Below are 20379 nucleotides of genomic sequence, written 5' to 3'. Positions count from 1 at the left end.
GCAATCAAAGTTGTTTGCAGCATCTAACACTGGAGATCACCGTTGCCGGTTAGCTCAGTGGGCTGTTTGGGACCACCATCACGCCCCCTCCCATAGACATGAATGTAGGGGGCGTGACGTGACGTCCCCAGTCCCGGAAACCCGAGGAGTTTTCGAAACTGGAGATTCAGCACCCGCATAGAATGCGGGTGCTGCAGGGAGATCGCGGGGGGTCTCAGCAGCGGGCCGCCCGCGATCAGACATCTTATCCCCTATCCTTTGGATAGGGGATAAAATGTTTTTGCCCGGAATACCCCTTTAACATAACGCTGGAGCTATCTTTTTGTGCAATGTTGGAGTTTGCTGTCTCAAACTACAAATCCCATAGTTTATTGTTTGTAAATGTGAGGTCATTTTTATTCCTCCCATACATCATTCACCCCACTTATTGAAACACATCTGTACTGCAATTGACCAGTGTATTCTGACCAGGGTGCCTCCAGCTGTTGCAAATTCTTGCAAAATGATCTCCCACACAGCAGTCACTCCACCCATTGAGGCAGGACAGGTTCCTCTGAACACCTGACTACTGATGTAATGTCTTGCACTGCCTTGCAACATGGGAAAACATGACACTTATTTTGTATGCTGTTAAAAATACATTTGAGCACAGCTTTAATTTGAGCACAGCTTAAATACAGAGTGTATACTGCAGACACACTCTTTCAGTGCTAAATAACAGAAACAATGAGAAGTTATATCCTCCTGATCTAGCTACAGTAGAACAATTTTAAACCTATGGCTGAAGCTCAGAAATTTTTAAAGTAATAAATGTCATCTACAGATCAACCCCTTCTAAGGGCTACTCTGGCCCCGCAATCTTTCATGCAGCCCCCCGTTACCATCAGCCTCTGGAGTGAACATCGCTCCAGGTCTGATAAATCACGATATCGGAGCCGGAGTATTGTGATGTCATGGCTCCGCCCCCGTGTGATGTCATGTTCCGCCCTCTCAATGCAAGTTTATGGGAGGGGGGGGGGGGGTGGCGGCTGTCACATTTTTCCCTTAAAAAAATTATCCCTAGTGTTATAATAATCTAACAACAAAGCCATTTAACACCAAGGCAAGCACAGATCCTTCCTAAGCATGTCTAGGTATGTACTAAAATCACTTTATGGTGGATAACCCCTTTAAATGTGTCATTTCAAAATGTTAATTACAAACTATTACATAATCATCATAATAAGATGTTTTCAGCGTAGTACCTCTTTAAATGTGCTTTCAACTCCATGTATCATCACAGACACACACACAGTTTGTGCTGTGCCATATTCCTGCTTCATTCTTCTTAAAGTGAGTATTCACACTCTACCTCACAAGTGCCTGCATTGTGAAGCCCTTTCTATATAAAAGTCTCTAATTTATTGCAATCCTCATACAGGGATATATAAAAAATGAACATTTCATAAAAATCAATCACAAGGCTTTTCACAGCACCAACTTCACTCTGCCCGACCCAGGTTTTGCTTATTATAGCTTTGTGGTGTCCCAGAGCGGGGGTCACCTTTTGCTACCTTGAATACTGTTCAGGTGGATGTTGCCTCAGAGCTCCCCAGCTCAGTTTCAGGTCTTTGTCTTTAAATGTGTTTTTATGTAAGTGTATTTTGCCATGCCTTTATTTGCTTCCTGCATGCACTAAGCCTTATTGTAGTGCAAGAGGTTATCTGTCTGTGCCCAAAATACTTTTCTTCACTTTGTAAAGCTGGTAACATGTCACATGTCCAACTTTTAGCCAATTAAGGGCTAAGGGCTGTCCTGTCTCCTCCCCAGTTCCTAGGGACAAGGGAGAAACCTTAGGCCCATGTTTGACACAGTCTGGCCTTAGCCAGAGAATAAGTAACATCCCAAGCAGCAGCTCTCACACAGTCAGTGGGAATCTGCCTCTAATTACAATATTCCAGGTCTAGACAACAAGCTGCAACCTTTCTGTCATGTCTCACTATAGGAGTAGTACCATCCCCAATGGATACTTTAGGGACAAAAACAAAGCTGACGGGCACTTTAGCAAAGAAAGAGGTTCGGGTATCGTCTGGGCCCGCTTATCCAAAGTGACAGACTAACATCTGGAGTTTCCCTTCGCGATGTCCTCAGGTCAGCGACGTCTCAGAGTAACTCAAGAAAACGTAGGTGAGGGAGGGAGACTTTGCAAAGTTTACCACGGAACTCTCCCCCATGAAGGCTCCTGAATTACACACTTGGATAGCTGCCAGAACAGAATTCAGTCTCAAATCAAGTCACTCTAAAGTCTGGAGTCTCATCCTGCAAGTACAGTGCAGTAAACGCAGAACTGTCACATGACTTTGTGCCCACGTATCACGTATAGAGAACAAATCTACTCAGGAGGACTACAACACAAACAATTCCTAAGTCTATACTCTGCACAGAACTACAACAGTGACATGTTACCAGCTATCTCTTCCTAAAGTATCTGTGTGGGATATTCCCAGTCTGTATCATCATCACTTTTTTCTGCTATATTGGATCTGCAACATCAGCAAAAACAAGCTGTTATCCCTTAATAACATGACTTTCGAGGTATATTTTCCCAGAACTTTGATATGCATAGCTGCTTTATTTAGAGTTGTGGTTAGTGGGAACTGTCAGTTAACTGCAGGGTTGTTACACTTCAGCCTCTGAGCAAAACATTCCTCATCATCAGTCACACATATAACTACAACCCTACTTCTGGCATCACGAACCTGACAACCTGCCAGCCAAGTATCCATACTAAGTGTCTAACTCTCACTCCCGCCTACCACTGCTTCTTCTTAACAAGGGGTACACGTAACGCTAGGGGTACGCCAAGGGTTATTTGGGGTTACAGAAATTTGCTGACAAATGCTGGCCATGCATTGGCCAGTATTTGTCAGCACAGGGCATGAATTGGACACCACAGTTTATGTGAGCTACAGTGGCTGCTGGGCCTGACTTACGCGGAGGTGCCAGCACAGCGCAGAAGAACGTCACCCGTCAGTTTGGCCCTCCAACTCCCACCAAACAGGATAGACACAGGCCTGGTAAGCATGTTAAACTAAGTGTAACACCGCAGTATGGGAGGGTGTTATTGTATGTATCTCCTATATTGGCCCAGGGGGATCGGAGGGGGAAATAATGGCACAAGGGGATTAAGATGGATGAGGTGATAATGGCAAAAGGGAATTAAGATGGAGGGGGGGGGGGGATAATGGAAAAAGGGGATTAAAGGGCAAAAACTTTTTTTTATATATCAACTGGCTCCAGAAAGTTAAACAGATTTGTAAATTACTTCTATTAAAAAATCTTAATCCTTCCAATAGTTATTAGCTTCTGAAGTTTTCTGTCTAACTGCTCAATGATGATGTCGCGTCCCGGGAGCTGTGCATGATGGGAAAATATCCCTTGCGTGATGGGAAAATATCCCCATAGGAGCTGGACAGCTCCCAGGACGCGAGTCATCAGAAAGCAGTTAGACAGAAAACAGCAACTCAACTTCAGACGCTAGTAACTATTGGAAGGATTAAGATTTTTTAATAGAAGTAATTTACAAATCTATTTAACTTTCCGGAGCCAGTTGACATATAAAAAAAAGTTTTTTCCTGGAATACCCCTTTAAGATGGAGGGATAATGGCACAAAGGGATTAATATGGGGGGAGGGGGTAATCATTCCCCCCCCCCCCCCCTCCATCTTAATCCCCTTGTGCCATTATTCTCCCCTCCCTCTGATTCCCTTTTGCCATTATCTGATTATGGCAAAAGGGGATCAGAGGGAGGGGGTATAATGGCACAAGGGGATTAAGTATCGCATTAGTATCGCATTAGAAAGGTAAGCACATGCCACTATGAAAATGAAGTACTTTTATGACTTATTTTGTCTGCGGATACCCCTTTGCGCGTAAGTTCCACGCGAGGGGTACCTGAAGACATACTTTCACCCTTTGGTGGTACAATCGCGAAAAAGATTGAAAAACACTGTTCTAAGGGAATGTCCTCTAAGTGTAAGGCAGACCTAGTTGTTCCACAAAGGTATTTTTGACTACACTGGAGGCTTAACATGCTTATTTTTTATAAAAATTCAAGTCAAACGTGTAATTTCCAATTTTGAACACAATAAAAGAAAATACGGTAATTGTGTCCTACGATTTCAATATATAATATAAAGTGAAAAACAAACAAACAAAAAAACTTATGTAGTAAAACTGGTAAAAAGCATAAAAGATGGTGTGTTGAATATAGGAATTAGCAGCTATCAGTCAGATAACTATCTAAGGCTGCATTCACACTACATTTATTAAGACCGCAGCATACCCCGGTTTTCAGTCCGGCCAGAAAACCAGATACGCGGGGGGGAATGAGCCGACCGGAGTCACTATCTGACTCCAATCGGCTCATTCAAAGGAATGAGATGGGGGCCAGGTCCGTCTGGGATTCCCATCCCCCAGCTGGAACTGGTCCCCGTATGGATGAAACATAGTGTGATTGCAGCCTTAGGAGAATAAGGCCACAGTCTGTTTTTTGGTACAGATGACTGCTCCACTTTAAATATGAGCCCTAATATGAGAAATAGCATTAGACTATCATAAAGTCTAACAGGGGACACCCTTTTTGCAATTTACTATAACTAATTTCCCTTGCATATGACATTGCATATGACATTGAAGTCACAGTCTCTTTTACTAAACAAAGCTCAATATTCTTCTGCCTTTGGACTGTACTGTAAACTTGTGATGTGAATGCCTTGCCGTAGGCAGTGACACTACAGTGAACTTCTCCTCCTCAGCACACATTTATTTTTGGACTGCGCAGATGCTGCAGGGAACAAAAATGCTAACTCGATTATGGAGCCATTTCATTCTATATATTAGGAAAAAGACAGTATATTCCCAGACCAATGTCACATATCTATGTATCAGCAGACAATTATGACAATTACGTGGTTGTCATAAGACAGTGTTTTTCAACAAGGGTGCCTCCAGGTGTTGCAAAACTACAACTCCCAGCATGCCCGGACAGCTGTCCGGGCATGCTGGGAGTTATAGTTTTGCAACATCTGGAGGCACCCTGATTGGGAAACACTGTCATAAGGCATGTTAAAATTAACCCCTTAACGACGCAGGACGTATATTTACGTCCTGCGCCGGCTCCCGCGATATGAAGCGGGATCGCGCCGCGATCCCGCATCATATCGCGTCGGTCCCGGCGCTAATCAATGGCCGGGACCCGCGGCTAATACCACACATTGCCGATCGCGGCGATGTGCGGTATTAACCCTTTAGAAGCAGCGGTCAAAGCTGACCGCCGCTTCTAAAGTGAAACTGAAACTGACCCGGCTGCTCAGTCGGGCTGTTCGGGACCGCCGCGGTGAAATCGCGGCGTCCCGAACAGCTGATCGGACACCGGGAGGGCTCTTACCTGCCTCCCCGGTGTCCGATCGACGAATGACTGCTCCGTGCCTGAGATCCAGGCAGGAGCAGTCAAGCGCCGATAATGCTGATCACAGGCGTGTTAATACACGCCAGTGATCAGCATAGGAGATCAGTGTGTGCAGTGTTATAGGTCCCTATGGGACCTATAACACTGCAAAAAAAATGTAAAAAAAAAGTGTTAATAAAGGTCATTTAACCCCTTCCCTAATAAAAGTTTGAATCACCCCCCTTTTCCCATAAAAAAAATAAGTGTAAAAAAATAAAAAATAAACATATGTGATATCGTCGCGTGCGTAAATGTCCGAACTATAAAAATATATAATTAATTAAGCCGTACGGTCAATGGCGTACGCGCAAAAAAATTACAAAGTCCAAAAAAGCGTATTTTGGTCACTTTTTATACCATTAACCCCTTAAGGACGCAGGACGTAAATGTACGTCCTGGTGAGGTGGTACTTAACGCACCAGGACGTACATTTACGTCCTAAGCATAACCGCGGGCATCGGAGCGATGCCCGTGTCATGCGCGGCTGATCCCGGCTGCTGATCGCAGCCAGGGACCCGCCGGCAATGGCCGACGCCCGCGATCTCGCGGGCGTCCGCCATTAACCCCTCAGGTGCCGGGATCAATACAGATCCCGGCATCTGCGGGAGTTCGCGATTAAAATGAACGATCGGATCGCCCGCAGCGCTGCTGCGGGGATCCGATCATTCATAACGCCGCACGGAGGTCCCCTCACCTTCCTCCGTGCAGCTCCCGGCGTCTCCTGCTCTGGTCTGTGATCGAGCAGACCAGAGCAGGAGATGACCGATAATACTGATCTGTTCTATGTCCTATACATAGAACAGATCAGTATTAGCAATCATGGTATTGCTATGAATAGTCCCCTATGGGGACTATTCAAGTGTAAAAAAAAATGTAAAAAAATGTAAAAGTAAAAGTAAAAAAAAAGTGAAAAATCCCCTCCCCCAATAAAAAAGTAAAACGTCCGTTTTTTCCTATTTTACCCCCAAAAAGCGTAAAAAACATTTTTTATAGACATATTTGGTATCGCCGCGTGCGTAAATGTCCGAACTATTAAAATAAAATGTTAATGATCCCGTACGGTGAACGGCGTGAACGAAAAAAAATTAAAAAAGTCCAAAATTCCTACTTTTTTAATACATTTTATTAAAAAAAATATTATAAAAAATGTATTAAAAGTTTTTTATATACAAATGTGGTATCAAAAAAAAGTACAGATCATGGCGCAAAAAATGAGCCCCCATACCGCCGCTTATACGGAAAAATAAAAAAGTTATAGGTCATCAAAATAAAGGGATTATAAACGTACTAATTTGGTTAAAAAGTTTGTGATTTTTTTTAAGCGCAACAATAATATAAAAGTATATAATAATGGGTATCATTTTAATCGTATTGACCCTCAGAATAAAGAACACATGTCATTTTTACCAGAAATTGTACGGCGTGAAAACAAAACCTTCCAAAATTAGCAAAATTGCGTTTTTCGTTTTAATTTCCCCACAAAAATAGTGTTTTTTGGTTGCGCCATACATTTTATGATATAGTCTGTGGATGAAAATATAAAAGAGTTATGATTTTTAGAAGGCGAGGAGGAAAAAATGAAAACGTAAAAATGAAATTGTCTGAGTCCTTAAGGCCAAAATGGGCTGAGTCCTTAAGGGGTTAAAAAATGAATAAAAAGTGATCAAAAAGTCCGATCAAAACAAAAATCATACCGATAAAAACTTCAGATCACGGCGCAAAAAATGAGTCCTCATACCACCCCATACATGGAAAAATAAAAAAGTTATAGGGGTCAGAAGATGACATTTTTAAACGTATAAATTTTCCTGCATGTAGTTATGATTTTTTCCAGAAGTGCGACAAAATCAAACCTATATAAGTAGGGTATCATTTTAACCGTATGGACCTACAGAATAATGATAAGGTGTAATTTTTACCGAAATATGCACTGCGTAGAAACGAAAGCCCCCAAAAGTTACAAAATGGCGTTTTTTTTCCGATTTTGTCGCACAATGATTTTTTTTTCCGTTTCGCCGTGCATTTTTGGGTAAAATGACTAATGTCACTGCAAAGTAGAATTGGCGACACAAAAAATAAGCCATAATATGGATTTTTAGGTGGAAAATTGAAAGGGTTATGATTTTTAAAATGTAAGGAGGAAAAAACGAAAGTGCAAAAACGGAAAAACCCTGAGTCCTTAAGGGGTTAAAACTGTTAACCTATTGGCAAATTCCAGAAACAAGTTTCATAGCCACATAAGTGTCAGTATCAGATGCCCTTCATTTACAATACATACATGCACTTTGAATGCATTTATTTAACCCCTTAAGGACCAAGCGTTTTTCTGTTTTTGCACTTCCGTTTTTTCCTCCTTACCTTTTAAAAATCACAACCCTTTCAATTTTGCACTTAAAAAACCCATATGAGGGCTCTTTTTTTGCGCCACCAATTCTACTTTGTAATGGCGTCAGTCATTTTACCCGAAACGGAAAAAAAAAATCATTGTGCGACAAAATGTACGAAAAAACACCTTTTTGTAAATTTTGGGGGCGTCCGTTTCAACGCATTCTCTTTATTCTGTAGGTCCATATGATTAAAATGATACCCTACTTATATAGGTTTGATTTTGTCGTACTTCTGGAAAAAATCATAACTACATGCACAAAAATTAATACATTTAAAAATTTCCTCTCTGACCCCTATAACTTTTTAATTTTTTCGCGTACGGGGCGGTATGAGGACTCATTTTTTGCGCCATGATCTGAAGTTTTTATCGGTACCATTTTTGTTTTGATCGGACTTTTTGATTGCTTTTTATAAAAATTTTTATGGTATAAAAAGTTACCCAAAATATGCTATTTGGAATTTTTTTGCGTGTACACCATTAACCATACGGTTTAATTAACTATATGTTTTATAGTTTGGACATTTACACACGCGGCAATACCAGATATGTTTATTTTTATTATGTTTATATATTTTTTATATGGAATTTGGGAAAAGGGGGGTGATATAAACTTTTTTTTTACTTTTTATTTATTTATTTTTTATTACACTTTTAGTCCACTTAGGGGACTTTTAGAAGGAATCATTTGATTCCTCATACAGATCAATGTAGTTCCATAGAACCACACCAATCTGTGTGCTCTGCCCTGCCAGGCTTTATCATTCTCAGCGCAGGAGCTGGCACTACAGGAGAGGTAAGCCCTCGGGCTACCTCAGCAGTGGATCGACCCCCCACTGGACCACCAGCGACAGGATAAAGGCACCTTTTGACGCCGCTGACAACTTTGACAGTGGCAATCTAAAGGGTTAATAGCTGGCCGTGGCGATCGCCGCATATCTGCTATTAACGCCGGCCCCCAGTTACAGGAATCAGCTGGGGGCCGGCCTGTATGTCGCAGGTTCGAGTCGGGAGCCCGCGTCATACCCTGTTAACAGCACATGGACGAATACAGACGTCAGTGGTCGTTAATGGGTTATTAAGATGCACAGACACAACAAAATATCTGAATTTTAACCTGTAAATAGACCAGTGTTTCCCAACCAGGGTGCCTCCAGGTGTTGCAAAACTACAACTTCCAAAAGTTGTCCAGGTTAGTGATGAGCGGCAGGGGCCATATTTGAATTTGCAATATTTCGCAGATGTATGGACGAATATTTATCCTATATTCGCAACATTCGCATATTCACTATGTTTGTTCACTTTTTTTCCCCATGATTTTTTTCCCCATGATTTTTTTTCCATGATTAGGCGCAATTATATCTTTCAACTAACACTATACCCTACACTAGAACCTATCTGCTAAACTAACCTACCCAACACTATTTATCACTTTTTTTTTACACAGTACATGTCATTGTTGTGATGTGTACTGTACAGAAAAAAAACAAATATTCCTCATTACGAATATATAGCGCTATATTCTAAATATTCGCAAAATCGTGAAGTACCAATATTCGCTGTAAAAAATTAGCATTTTAAATATTCGCGCCCAACACTAGTCCAGGCATGCTGGGAGTTGTAGTTTTGCAACATCTGGAGGCACCCTGGTTGGGTAACACTGAAATAGATGACCTGTCGCATTGTGTTCCGGACAGCAGCTTGGTCTTATCTAGAGGCCGCCCGCTGCCATGGCAGCTAGCAGCATGTACTGCAGTGCACGGGAAGAGTCAAATCTCAGGATGCAGGTTGAATACTAAATGTTTGCAGACGACTTGTGCAGGGCTGTGCTTCACTTGGATCCAGCTCTGACGTGAGCACACTGTACTTGCAGCACTGTGTCAGACAAAATGTTGGGGATCTGTGTTTAGAGACATCGTCTTTAGGTGGCAAGGAGAACACAAGGAGAAAAGGACATTTTCATTAAGGATTCTGTCAAGATGAAGATATTGGATTTGAAGCCATCCGGCTGCATGATGCAGAGAGAGAAGTGGGTTATACTCCTGGGCTGGGCTGGTGTGCTGAAGGAACATGCTGTACATCTGTATCCTAAGGATTTCTAACCATGTAACTGCTATCTCTGCAGTTGTGGCACAGAGATGGGTTTGGTGTTTTACACTGCAAAATATAGCACATGCCTGCAAGGTGGAACCTACATTTTTCACCATCGTCTTCATGAAAATCTCAATTATTGAAAGATGCAGCGCCCTACTGAATTGCCACTTGTCAAGAAGAAGAATGTCCGAAGAGATGCTCGTCTCAGGAAACAAAAGTCTATGACAAACCTCTCGTTTATCAGCGGAAGCACAGAAAATGGCATGCTCTTCTCGTACCAGGCAAGCTGGCACCAAGAGGCCTCCAACTCCCAACTTCAGTTTGTTCAGCGGGAAGAGGAAGTTCAAAAGTCTACTAGTTGTCTGTCAAAGGTGTTCTCCCAGTCTCTACACACTCTTCTTCCTGCTGCATCATGGGAAACCAAAACCGGGGCTGCCAATTGTACTTCACAGCGGAGATCATCATATCATTTTACCGGAAATCAAGATGTATTGATGTTTTCAGTGGCAGGATGTTCCCAGCTCGTGGATAACCAGCCCAATGCTAATGTATGGGATATTCGCAAGAGCTGGTCTGAGGAAGAGGAGGATAATTGCTTACGGGAAGGAACTGCTTATTTGGATGAGGAAGTCATCATGACCATGCTGGTTGATCTAGAACAGGCATTGTATTGTGAATCACTTGGTGAGTTAAAAAGCGTATCCCAATGTAAAAACAAACCCAAAAACTTGGATATCCTATATAAGTTTAAGTTCTCATCTAAAGTAAAGTATTTTAATGTTGTTTTCAATAATTTCTAAGTCATGTTGGCATATGTGAGATTACATTTTTAAATTGAATGTTACTAACAGCAAAGTGTCCTTGGTCAAGTAAATACAACTCATCTTTCTACAGAAACTCAAGTCTGGACTTTAAATAAGTCTTAGTATTCTAACATTATGTTTATGAAGAAGGAAGCACAGGATGAATAGTGCTATTGGTCTGTCCTAGATAGGCATTTGTATCTATAAGTTCAAAATATTCATATTTTTGGAAAGGTTAAGATTGAGGAATGTAAAAGATTGTTTGTTTCAAGTAGCAATGGTGTTCATTGTAGTTTAAAGTATTTATATACTATGTGTATGCTGGACATGACTACTTTTTAAGTACTTTTTAAGATCATTGTGTAAAATTGTCTTAATTCCCAGTTTAATGAGTTTATTTTGCTGATACATTTGCATATCTATCATGTATACAGTATATCTATCCATTGATTGTAATTGCTGTAAACTTCACTTTCAAATATTTAATATGTAAGTGACACTGAGGACAATGCTGCCAATGAGTGAGGGATGCACTGAATCTGTCATCTATATTTCGATAGGCTTCTGTCCCATCAGAGTTGGTCTAATCTTAGCCTCATCATTTCCCTACTCTTCAGTGTAAGTGCCAGTTAATTGCTGCTGGCCCAGTTCCCAAGTGTTATCTCTGCCAGCTGCCCATGTCAGCATGCCTATATGTACCACTCTACTGCAGTAATTGTCTCACCATGGCATACCACAATAATACAATATTTCCCTATTGTAACTGTAAAGGACCTTGTGGACAAATAGACATATTTAATGGGTTATTCTAAATCACTAGGATACATTATTACTGGTGAGGATCAGATATCTGGGATCCCTGATCCTGAGCTTTAAGGGTCCAAAGCACTCCTTGGTCATCCAGATGAATGGGACTGACTTCATTTTCCTGCACAAGTGGGTGGCTTGGGCACAAGTGGGTGGCTGAAAGCACCACTCTGCAGGGAAAAACATGAAAGAGTTTGCAGCAATCAATTGGAACTATGGTTTAGATTTTTGTAATATATATATTAACCCCTTAAGGACCCGGGCTTTTTCTGTTTTTTCATTTTCAATTTTTCCTCCTTAACTTTAAAAAATCATAACTCTTAAAAATTTTCACCTAAAATTATATATAATGGCTTAATTTTTGCGTCACTAATTCTACTTTGTAATGACATTAGTCATTTTACCCAAAAATCTACGGTGAAACGGGAAAGAAAATCAATGTGCGACAAAATTGATGAAAAAACACTATTTTGTAAGTTTTGGGGGCTTCTATTTTTACGCAGTAAATTTTTTGTCAAAAATGATACCTTATCTTTATTCTGTAGGTCCATACGGTTAAAATGATACCCTACTTGTATAGGTTTGAATTTGTATCACTTCCGAAAAAAATCATGAATACATGCAGGAAAATGTATACGTTTAAAATGGTCATCTTTTGACCCCTATAACTTTTTTATTTTTCTGTGTTCAGGGCGCTTTGAGGACTCATTTTTTGCGCTGTCATATGAAGTTTTTAGCGGTACCATTTTTGTTCTGATCAGACTTTTTGATCACTTTTTTTATTCACTTTTTTGTGGTATAAAAAGTGATCAAAAATGCGCTATTTTGGACTTTGGAATTTTTTTGCGCGTACACCATTGAACGAGCGGTTTAAAAAGCGGTATATTTTTATAAATCGGACATTTCCGCACGCGGCGATACTACATATGTTTATTTTTATTATTATTTACATAATGTTTTTTTTATTTTTGGAAATGCCGGGTGATTTAAACTTTTATTAGGGGAAGGGATAATTGAAAGGGTTAATGATTTTTTTACACTTTTCTTATGCAACATTATAGCTCCCATAAGGGGCTATAACATTGCATTTACTGATCTTTTACACTGATTGATCCATCGCCATAGGAATGGATCAATCAGTGTTTTCGGCGATTGAATGCTCAAGCCTGGATCTCAGGCTTGAAGCATTCATTCGGCGATCGGACAGCACAGGAGAAGGTAAGAAGACCTCCTCCTGTGCTACAGCTGTTCGGGATGCCGCAATTATACCGCGGCGATCCCGAACAGCTCCCTGAGCTAGCCGGGCACTTTTACTTTCGTTTTTAGCCGCGCGGCTCAGCTTTGAGCGCGCGGCTAAAGGGTTAATAGCGCGCGGCACAGCGATCAGTGCCGCGCGCTATTAGAGGCGGGTCCCGGCTTCACTATGACGCCGGGCCCGCCGCGATATGATGCGGGGTCACCGTGTGACCCCGCGTTATATCGCAGGACCGGGACCCATGACGTATGCATACGTCATGGGTCCTTAAGAGGTTAAGAATGTTCTCTTCCTATTTCTCTAACTTTAAGGGGTACTCCAGAGGATTTTTTTTTCTAATCAACTGGTGCTGGAAAGTTAAACAGATTTCTAAATTACTTATTTAATTAATTATTTATTTAAGTAACATCATTATTTAAAAATCTTAATCCGTCAAGTGCAGAGAAAGTTGTGTAGTTTTTTTCCAGTCTAACTACAGTGCTGTCTGCTGCCACCTCTGTTCGTATCAGGAATTGTCTGGAGCAAATCCTCATAGAAAACCTATTCTGCTCTGGGCAGTTCCAGACACAGACAGAAGTAGCAGCAGAGAGCACCAGAAAGAATTACACAACTTCCTCTGGAACATACAGCAGCTGATAAGTACTGGAAGGCTTAAGATTTTTAAATAGAAGTAATATGTTTTATTGGGTTGAGAGGGCATTTTAAAGATAAATTGAGGCCATTTTTAAACATTTTGACCTGGTAATATATACAGTACTTACATTTATTTAATAGACTGTCCAATATTATTATTATTGTGTAGCTAATAATTCTCTCAAACACTACACTGAGTTTGCATTTTTGTTGTTTTTTTGTTATATCTATGATATTAGCCGATGGGGACATGACGGAGGTGAGTTTGCTCCATGCATCGGATTACGGGGTGTCGCTCTAGAGATAGCAGCAGAGGGTCCCAACAACATGTTATCCCCTATACTTTGGATAGAAGTTAACATGTTTAGGGGTGGAGTACCCATTTAAGTTATAATGAAATATGGTGCAAGGCTTAACTGGGGATTTGAGCAAGGGTTTGCAATGGCTGCAAGGGTCATCCATCAACTTAAAAGTCATGGCAATAGGTTAGCTCACTTATAATTTAAAGAAATTTTGGACTGTGACAAATAGCAAGGCAAAGGCATCACCATGTTCTGGCTATATAGTGATAGTAACTCATTTGTAATGAATTATTGTGTTTAGGTGAAGATCCAGAAGCACGGAGGATGAGAACTGTGAAGAATATAGCAGATCTTAGGCAAAATCTAGAAGAAACCATGTCCAGTTTACGTGGGACTCAAATAAGCCACAGGTATGGTTGACCTCCTTTTCCCATTTGTAGATTTGTGTGTTTCATGTAGGTGGAGACCTTGATGGTTGAGCCAGCTGAAGCATTGTTTCATGGTTTTCCAAAGCAATAATACAACACTGCCAAATCTGCATCCAGAGATAAGCACCATGAGACGACACTACTTTTTAGTGCTTTGTTTCAATAGCTGCAGTGTAATTCGTGCCCCAAACAGATATACAGGAAGACTAAACAGCTGCTACTCACTAACGTATGTATCTCTAGAAATATCCAATATAGAAAACTTCATACAACAAAACACAATGAAGCAATCTCTATATTCTTTCTACCATCAGCCCGTGTAACATCAATAATAATATTATATATTCAATCAAAACAGAAAGCATTCATAACCATACTGTTTTAAAGGTCACATTTGTTCGCTGGATGCTTCTTTTTGTTTTATTATTTGCTGTTATTTGACATTTGTATTTGTGTAGTTCTATTTATGCATAGTATGAGCATATATTACAGCATTACCAGGAAACTGCTAATAAAACCTTCTTATTGCACATTCCAATACAGACACGCACGACTTTCTGAAACACACACATTTCTAGAATCTGCACCCTTCAAATAATTAAGTTACAAAGTTAAGGTTTCACATTTGTCACTTCCTTTATAAAAAGTTAGGAAACATTTTATTAACATCATTGGAAAATTCTGGAAGGAATACAATTCGCCTACAATAGGATGTGGTCCCTCACTGTTCCTACAAGATGCTTGCATGCCAGCCCTAAAGGGCATCACAATGCCCAAACCATGGGCAGCATAAAATAGGGCCAGTTTCCTTTATTCAGATGTTGTATGATTCACTCTAATATGCTGTGGAATTTTAGGTAAATCGTAATTTTAAAACTGTCCAGAAAGAAATGGGGCTTCAAGTCAATGGGGCCACCCCACCAGGCATCTGCCCACCCCTTCTGCTGTTATAATAATATTCTCAGCGTCCTCTTATTTGTCTGTGAGCTGGCATACACTGCTCAAAAAAAACTAAAGGGAACACTAAGATAACACATCCTAGATCTGAATGAATGAACTAATCGTATGAAATACTTTTGTCTTTACATAGTTGAATGTGCTGACAACAAAATCACACAAAAATGATCAATGGAAATCAAATTTATCAACCCATGGAGGTCTGGATATGGAGTTACACTCAAAATCAAACTGGAAAACCACAGTACAGGCCGATCCAACTTTGATGTAATGTCCTTAAAACAAGTCACAATGAGGCTCAGTAGTGTGTGTGGCCTCCACGTGCCCGTATGACTTTACTACAATGCCTGGGCATGCTCCTGATGAGGTGGTGGATGGTCTCCTGAGGGATGTCCTCCCAGACCTATACTAAAGCATCCGCCAACTCCAGGACAGTCTGTGGTGCAACGTGGCGTTGGTGGATGGAGTGAGACATGATGTCCCAGATGTGCTCTGAGAAACGGGCGGGCATGTCCATAGCATCAATGCCTTCCTCTTGCAGGAACTGCTGACACACTCCAGCCACATGAGGTCTAGCATTGTCTTGCATTAGGAGGAACCCAGGGCCAATCGCACCAGCATATGGTCTCACAAGGGGTCTGAGGATCTCATGTTGGTACTCAATAGCAGTCAGGCTACCTCTGGCAAGCACATGGAGGGCTGTATGGCCCCCCAAATAAATGCCACCCCACACCATTACTGACCCATCGCCAAATTGGTCATGCTGGAGGATGTTGCAGGCAGCAGAACATTCTCCACGGCATCTCTAGGCTCTGTCATGTCTGTCACATGTGCTCAGTGTGAACCTTCTTTCATCTGTGAAGAGCACAGGGTGCCAGTGGCGAATTTACCAATCTTGGTGTTCTCTGGCAAATGCCAAACGTCGTGCACGGTGTTGGGCTGTAAGTACACCCCCACCTGTGGATGTCGGGCCCTCATACCACCCTCATGTAGTATGTTTCTGACCCTTTGAGTGGACACATGCATATTTGTGGCCTGCTGGAAGTCATTTTTCAGGGCTCTGGCAGTGCTCCTCCTGCTCCTCCTTGCACAAAGGTGGAGGTAGCGGTCCTGCTGCTGGGTTGTTGTCCTCCTATGGCCTCCTCCATGTCTCCTGATGTACTGGCCTTTCTCCTGCTAGCGCCTCCATGCTCTGGACACTACACTGACAGACACAGCAAACTTTCTTGCCACAGCTCCCATTGATGTGCCATCCTGGAAGAGCTGCACTACCTGAGCCACTTGTGTGGGTTGTAGACTCCGTGTCATGTTACCACTAGAGTGAAATCACCGCCAGCATTAAAAAGTGACCAAAACATCAGCCAGGAAGCTTAGGAACTGAAAAGTGGTCTGTGGTAACCACCTGCAGAACCACTCCTTTATTGGGGGGGGGGGGGGTGTCTAATTGCCTATAATTTACACCTGTTGTCTGTCCCATTTGCACAACAGCATGTGAAATTGATTGTCAATCAGTGTTGCTTCCTGAGTGGACAATGTGACTTCACAGAAGTGTGATTGACTTGGAGTTACATTGTATTGTTTAAGTGTTCTCTTTATTTTATTTTTTTGAGAAGTGTACATTCCCAGATACATTTATTTAAAGCAAAAAGACAAATACATCTCGGTAGGGATGTTCATTCTCTCTGAGAGCCAAAAACTGTATTCCCCTTTTTTGATTTTAACCAATAGGAGGATATCTTTAGGCATACATTAAAAGTTACACGACACCAGAAGCTACGGACATCTGGACTTAATTAGTATTAAAGGGGTACTCACCTGGAAAAACTTTTTTTAAATCAACTGGTGCCCGAAAGTTAAACAGATTTGTAAATTACTTCTATTAAATAATCTTAATACTTCCAGTACTTATCAGCTGCTATATGCTCCATTGGAAGTTCTTTCTTTTTGAATTTTCTTTCTGTCTGACCACAGTGCTCTCTGCTGACACCTCTGTCCATGTCAGGAACTGTAGGGAGCAGGATAGATTTGCAATGGGGATTTTCTCCTACTCTGGACAGTTCCGAAAATGGACAGAGGTGTGAGCAGGGAGTACTGTGGTCAGACAGAAAGGAAATTAAAAAAAGAAAATAACTTGCTTAAGCATTTAGCAGCTGATAAGTACTGGAAGGGTTAAGATTTTTAAATAGAAGTAATTTACAAATCTGTTTAACTTTCTGGCACCAACCAGTTGATAAAAAAAAAATTCCTGGGGAGTATCCCTTTAAGGCACGTAATTCAAAGAGTAGAAAACATTTGAAAGAAACCATACAAAGAGGAATGGGGGAGGGAGGGAAGACAGAATATGAGCTCACTGGGAGATGGGACATGAGGCAAAGAATATAAATGGAATACACAAAAGTGAATTATGATTACACATTGTATACACCCATATATATATATATATATATATATATATATATATATATATATATTACCATATCGCTGCACAGATTTATAGATTGCATATAGGAAGAAATCTATCAATTTGGGCCAATGGGGTGGTTGTAGAATTATGATTCCTCTGAAATCACTCTAGGGGCTCATTCACACAAGCATATTTATTTTCAAACTCGCAACGGATCTTCTGCTGCATTTTAAAAAGGGTGGGGTCTCCCGCAGCAGATTTTTGCCAGCAGAATCTCCGCTGTTGAAAATCTGCCGCAGATCCCATTGACTTTAATGAAATGAAATTGTCCATGTGAACAAGCTCTTTCATTGCTTCTTCTCATTATTATGACCGATGATAATGCAACTAAACCAGAAACGACCTGTCCTTTTTGGAAAACTGATTAGACTAGTAATAGTCTACTGAATATGACAAATACCTTTTATGTACAGTACTGAACTAGGTGGCATGCATAATATACAATTTCTTCATAGATTATTTACATATTTAAATATAATAAAAAGCTACTCCTCTCAGCCTCCGCAAAGCTGAGAGGAGTTGATTTAGGTGGCATGCATAATATACAATTTCTTTATACATTAGTTATGCATTTACATACAGTACTGTACATAAAAAAGTATTAGTTATATTCAGTAGACTGTCCCATGTCTGTATTACAGGATTTCTATAATTTCTCTCCCCCACTACATTGACTTAGTGTTTTGCAATTGTCTTTGCTATAATATACGATGTCAGATTTATCGGGCTTTCCTCTGTTCTTTGGTGCAGCACACTTGAAACAACCTTTGATAGCACAGTGACAACTGAAGTAAGTGGAAGAAGTTTGCCAAGTTTGACGAATCGATCTTCTACAGTGACGTGGAGACTCGGACAGGCTAGCCCAAGGCTTCAAGCGGGTGATGCTCCCTCTTTTGTTAGTGCTTATCCTAGAAGTAATACTGGGCGCTTCATCCACACTGACCCATCGCGCTTTATGTACACTACGCCCCTTCGGCGTGCTGCTGTTTCCCGGCTTGGAAACCTATCACAAGTTGAAATCTGTGAGAAGGGAAGCCATGATCTTGACATGTCTTCAGATGTGGATGTAGGAGGCTATATGAGTGACGGGGACATTCTGGGAAAGAGTCTGAGATCTGATGATATCAACAGCGGGTGAGTACAGTCTTTTTTTATAGCATGCAGAACACTATCAGTTGTAATTGATTTTAGTTAAATAGAATAAAAAAATGTACTGTATATGCTAATGTATGCAATATATTTTAATATTTTACATTAGAGCTGCAACTAAGGATTATTTTCATGATCAATTAGTTGACCGATTATTGTTTTGATTAATTGACTAATCGGATAAAAATAATCATAGGGTTGAAGAAGATAATCTGTAGTTAGATTAAGGAAATGAATTGTGTGTTATGAGAGTTTATGGGGTCGGGTAGATGCTAAGCTTGAGATGAGTAGCTTTTTATTATATTTAAATACCATATGTATAATAATTATTTTAAATATAATTTTCTTTCTTTTTTCCTTGTAAGGGCTATACCCCCTCTCTGTTCCTTACCTCTGGCCAGATGGGAGGGGCAGCACATTCCCTGGTTGTCCATCCTACGTGCCCACATCAGCCTATTTAGTGAAGAGGGGGTCAGCACACATAATCCTTCATTCCTGCATCTTCTCTGTACAACTATTGTGAATCTGGCCTCAGAGCCTGACAACCGGGGACTCACGATAATTGCAGAAAGGAACTGCAGAAGATGGTGTATGCTGGGCCCCTCTAACAGGCTGCCAACAACCACAGTTGCATACATACATAGTGATATTCGCTAAGTGTATGTGATCTAAGAATTTAGCTGACCAACCGATTAATCGATTTGAAACTATTTGACAACTCTTTTCATCGATTCGTTGCCGATTAATCGGTTAGTTGTTTCAGCCACTTACATACACATAACGTATAAAGAAATTGTATAGTATGCGTGCCACCTTTATCAGTACTGCACATAAAAAGTAGATGTGTGTACATCAATGCTCTAAGTGGAGAGTTATCAATGTTGTCTGTATGGTAATAGTTTGGTCTGAAAGAAATGTCTGATTTTGACCTCATTTGCTATAACAAAACCTACTGAAATGCACACAGAACAAAATGGAGTAATAAAATAAAAAATCTATTCATCTTTTTTAGACTACTTTGCAATGGTTAACAGTCATAGGGAACACTATATTATAGCAAAACAAGAGGTGCTTCCTGTGATACCTCCAATGCAGAGAGGATAAAACAGGTGAGCCAAGAACGGACTCACATATGCTGGCTGTGCTAATCCTGGAACAACACGTACAAGCGCGAGCGTGCTACCGCATAGAAATTACTATCTCAGAATAGCCAGATGCAAATACTAATTTAAAAGTAAATAAGTAAAAAAAAAAAGGACTCTAAGGAACTATATTGTGGCTGCTGGAGGAAGTGGGGAAGCCAAGAGCCGAGTTTTTATAACTCTTAACTTACGGAAGCTGCGTAGCTAGTGGTGATATGAGGTTTATGGGAGCTATTTCTGACCACCAGCAGGTCAGAAGAAGACCATAGGCCCTCAATTTTGAGACAGGTGCAAATCCCAGAGGTGGACCTGCATTTATTGGGCATTTACATGACATATACAAAGGATATGTCATAAAAGTCCCGATGGGAATACTACTTTAACTACTGCCATAAATATTATATAGACTTAGTTGCTTCTGCTTTCCTGAGAGCGATGTTCTTTTCTTTACTGAAAGTTCACAAAAAAAAT

The 20379-nt window shown here is 40.8% G+C and overlaps 1 protein-coding gene across 7 annotated transcripts in view; it reads left to right on the top strand.

Moving 5' to 3' along the window:
- Window positions 1–20379, top strand: part of NAV3 (neuron navigator 3) — a 642886-nt gene that overhangs the window by 475761 nt on the left and 146746 nt on the right. For all 7 annotated transcript variants that reach the window (XM_056574065.1, XM_056574060.1, XM_056574058.1 and 4 more), the window contains 2 exons: window positions 14070–14178; window positions 18368–18751. In XM_056574065.1, the coding sequence (XP_056430040.1) occupies window positions 14070–14178; window positions 18368–18751 (493 nt within the window). The remainder of the gene's footprint in view (window positions 1–14069; window positions 14179–18367; window positions 18752–20379) is intronic.

The sequence above is a fragment of the Hyla sarda genome, chromosome 4 (assembly GCF_029499605.1).
Source record: "Hyla sarda isolate aHylSar1 chromosome 4, aHylSar1.hap1, whole genome shotgun sequence".
Lineage (NCBI taxonomy): Eukaryota > Metazoa > Chordata > Amphibia > Anura > Hylidae > Hyla > Hyla sarda.
The sequence above is the reverse complement of the archived record's forward strand: the minus strand, read 5'-3'. Positions and strand labels throughout refer to the sequence as shown.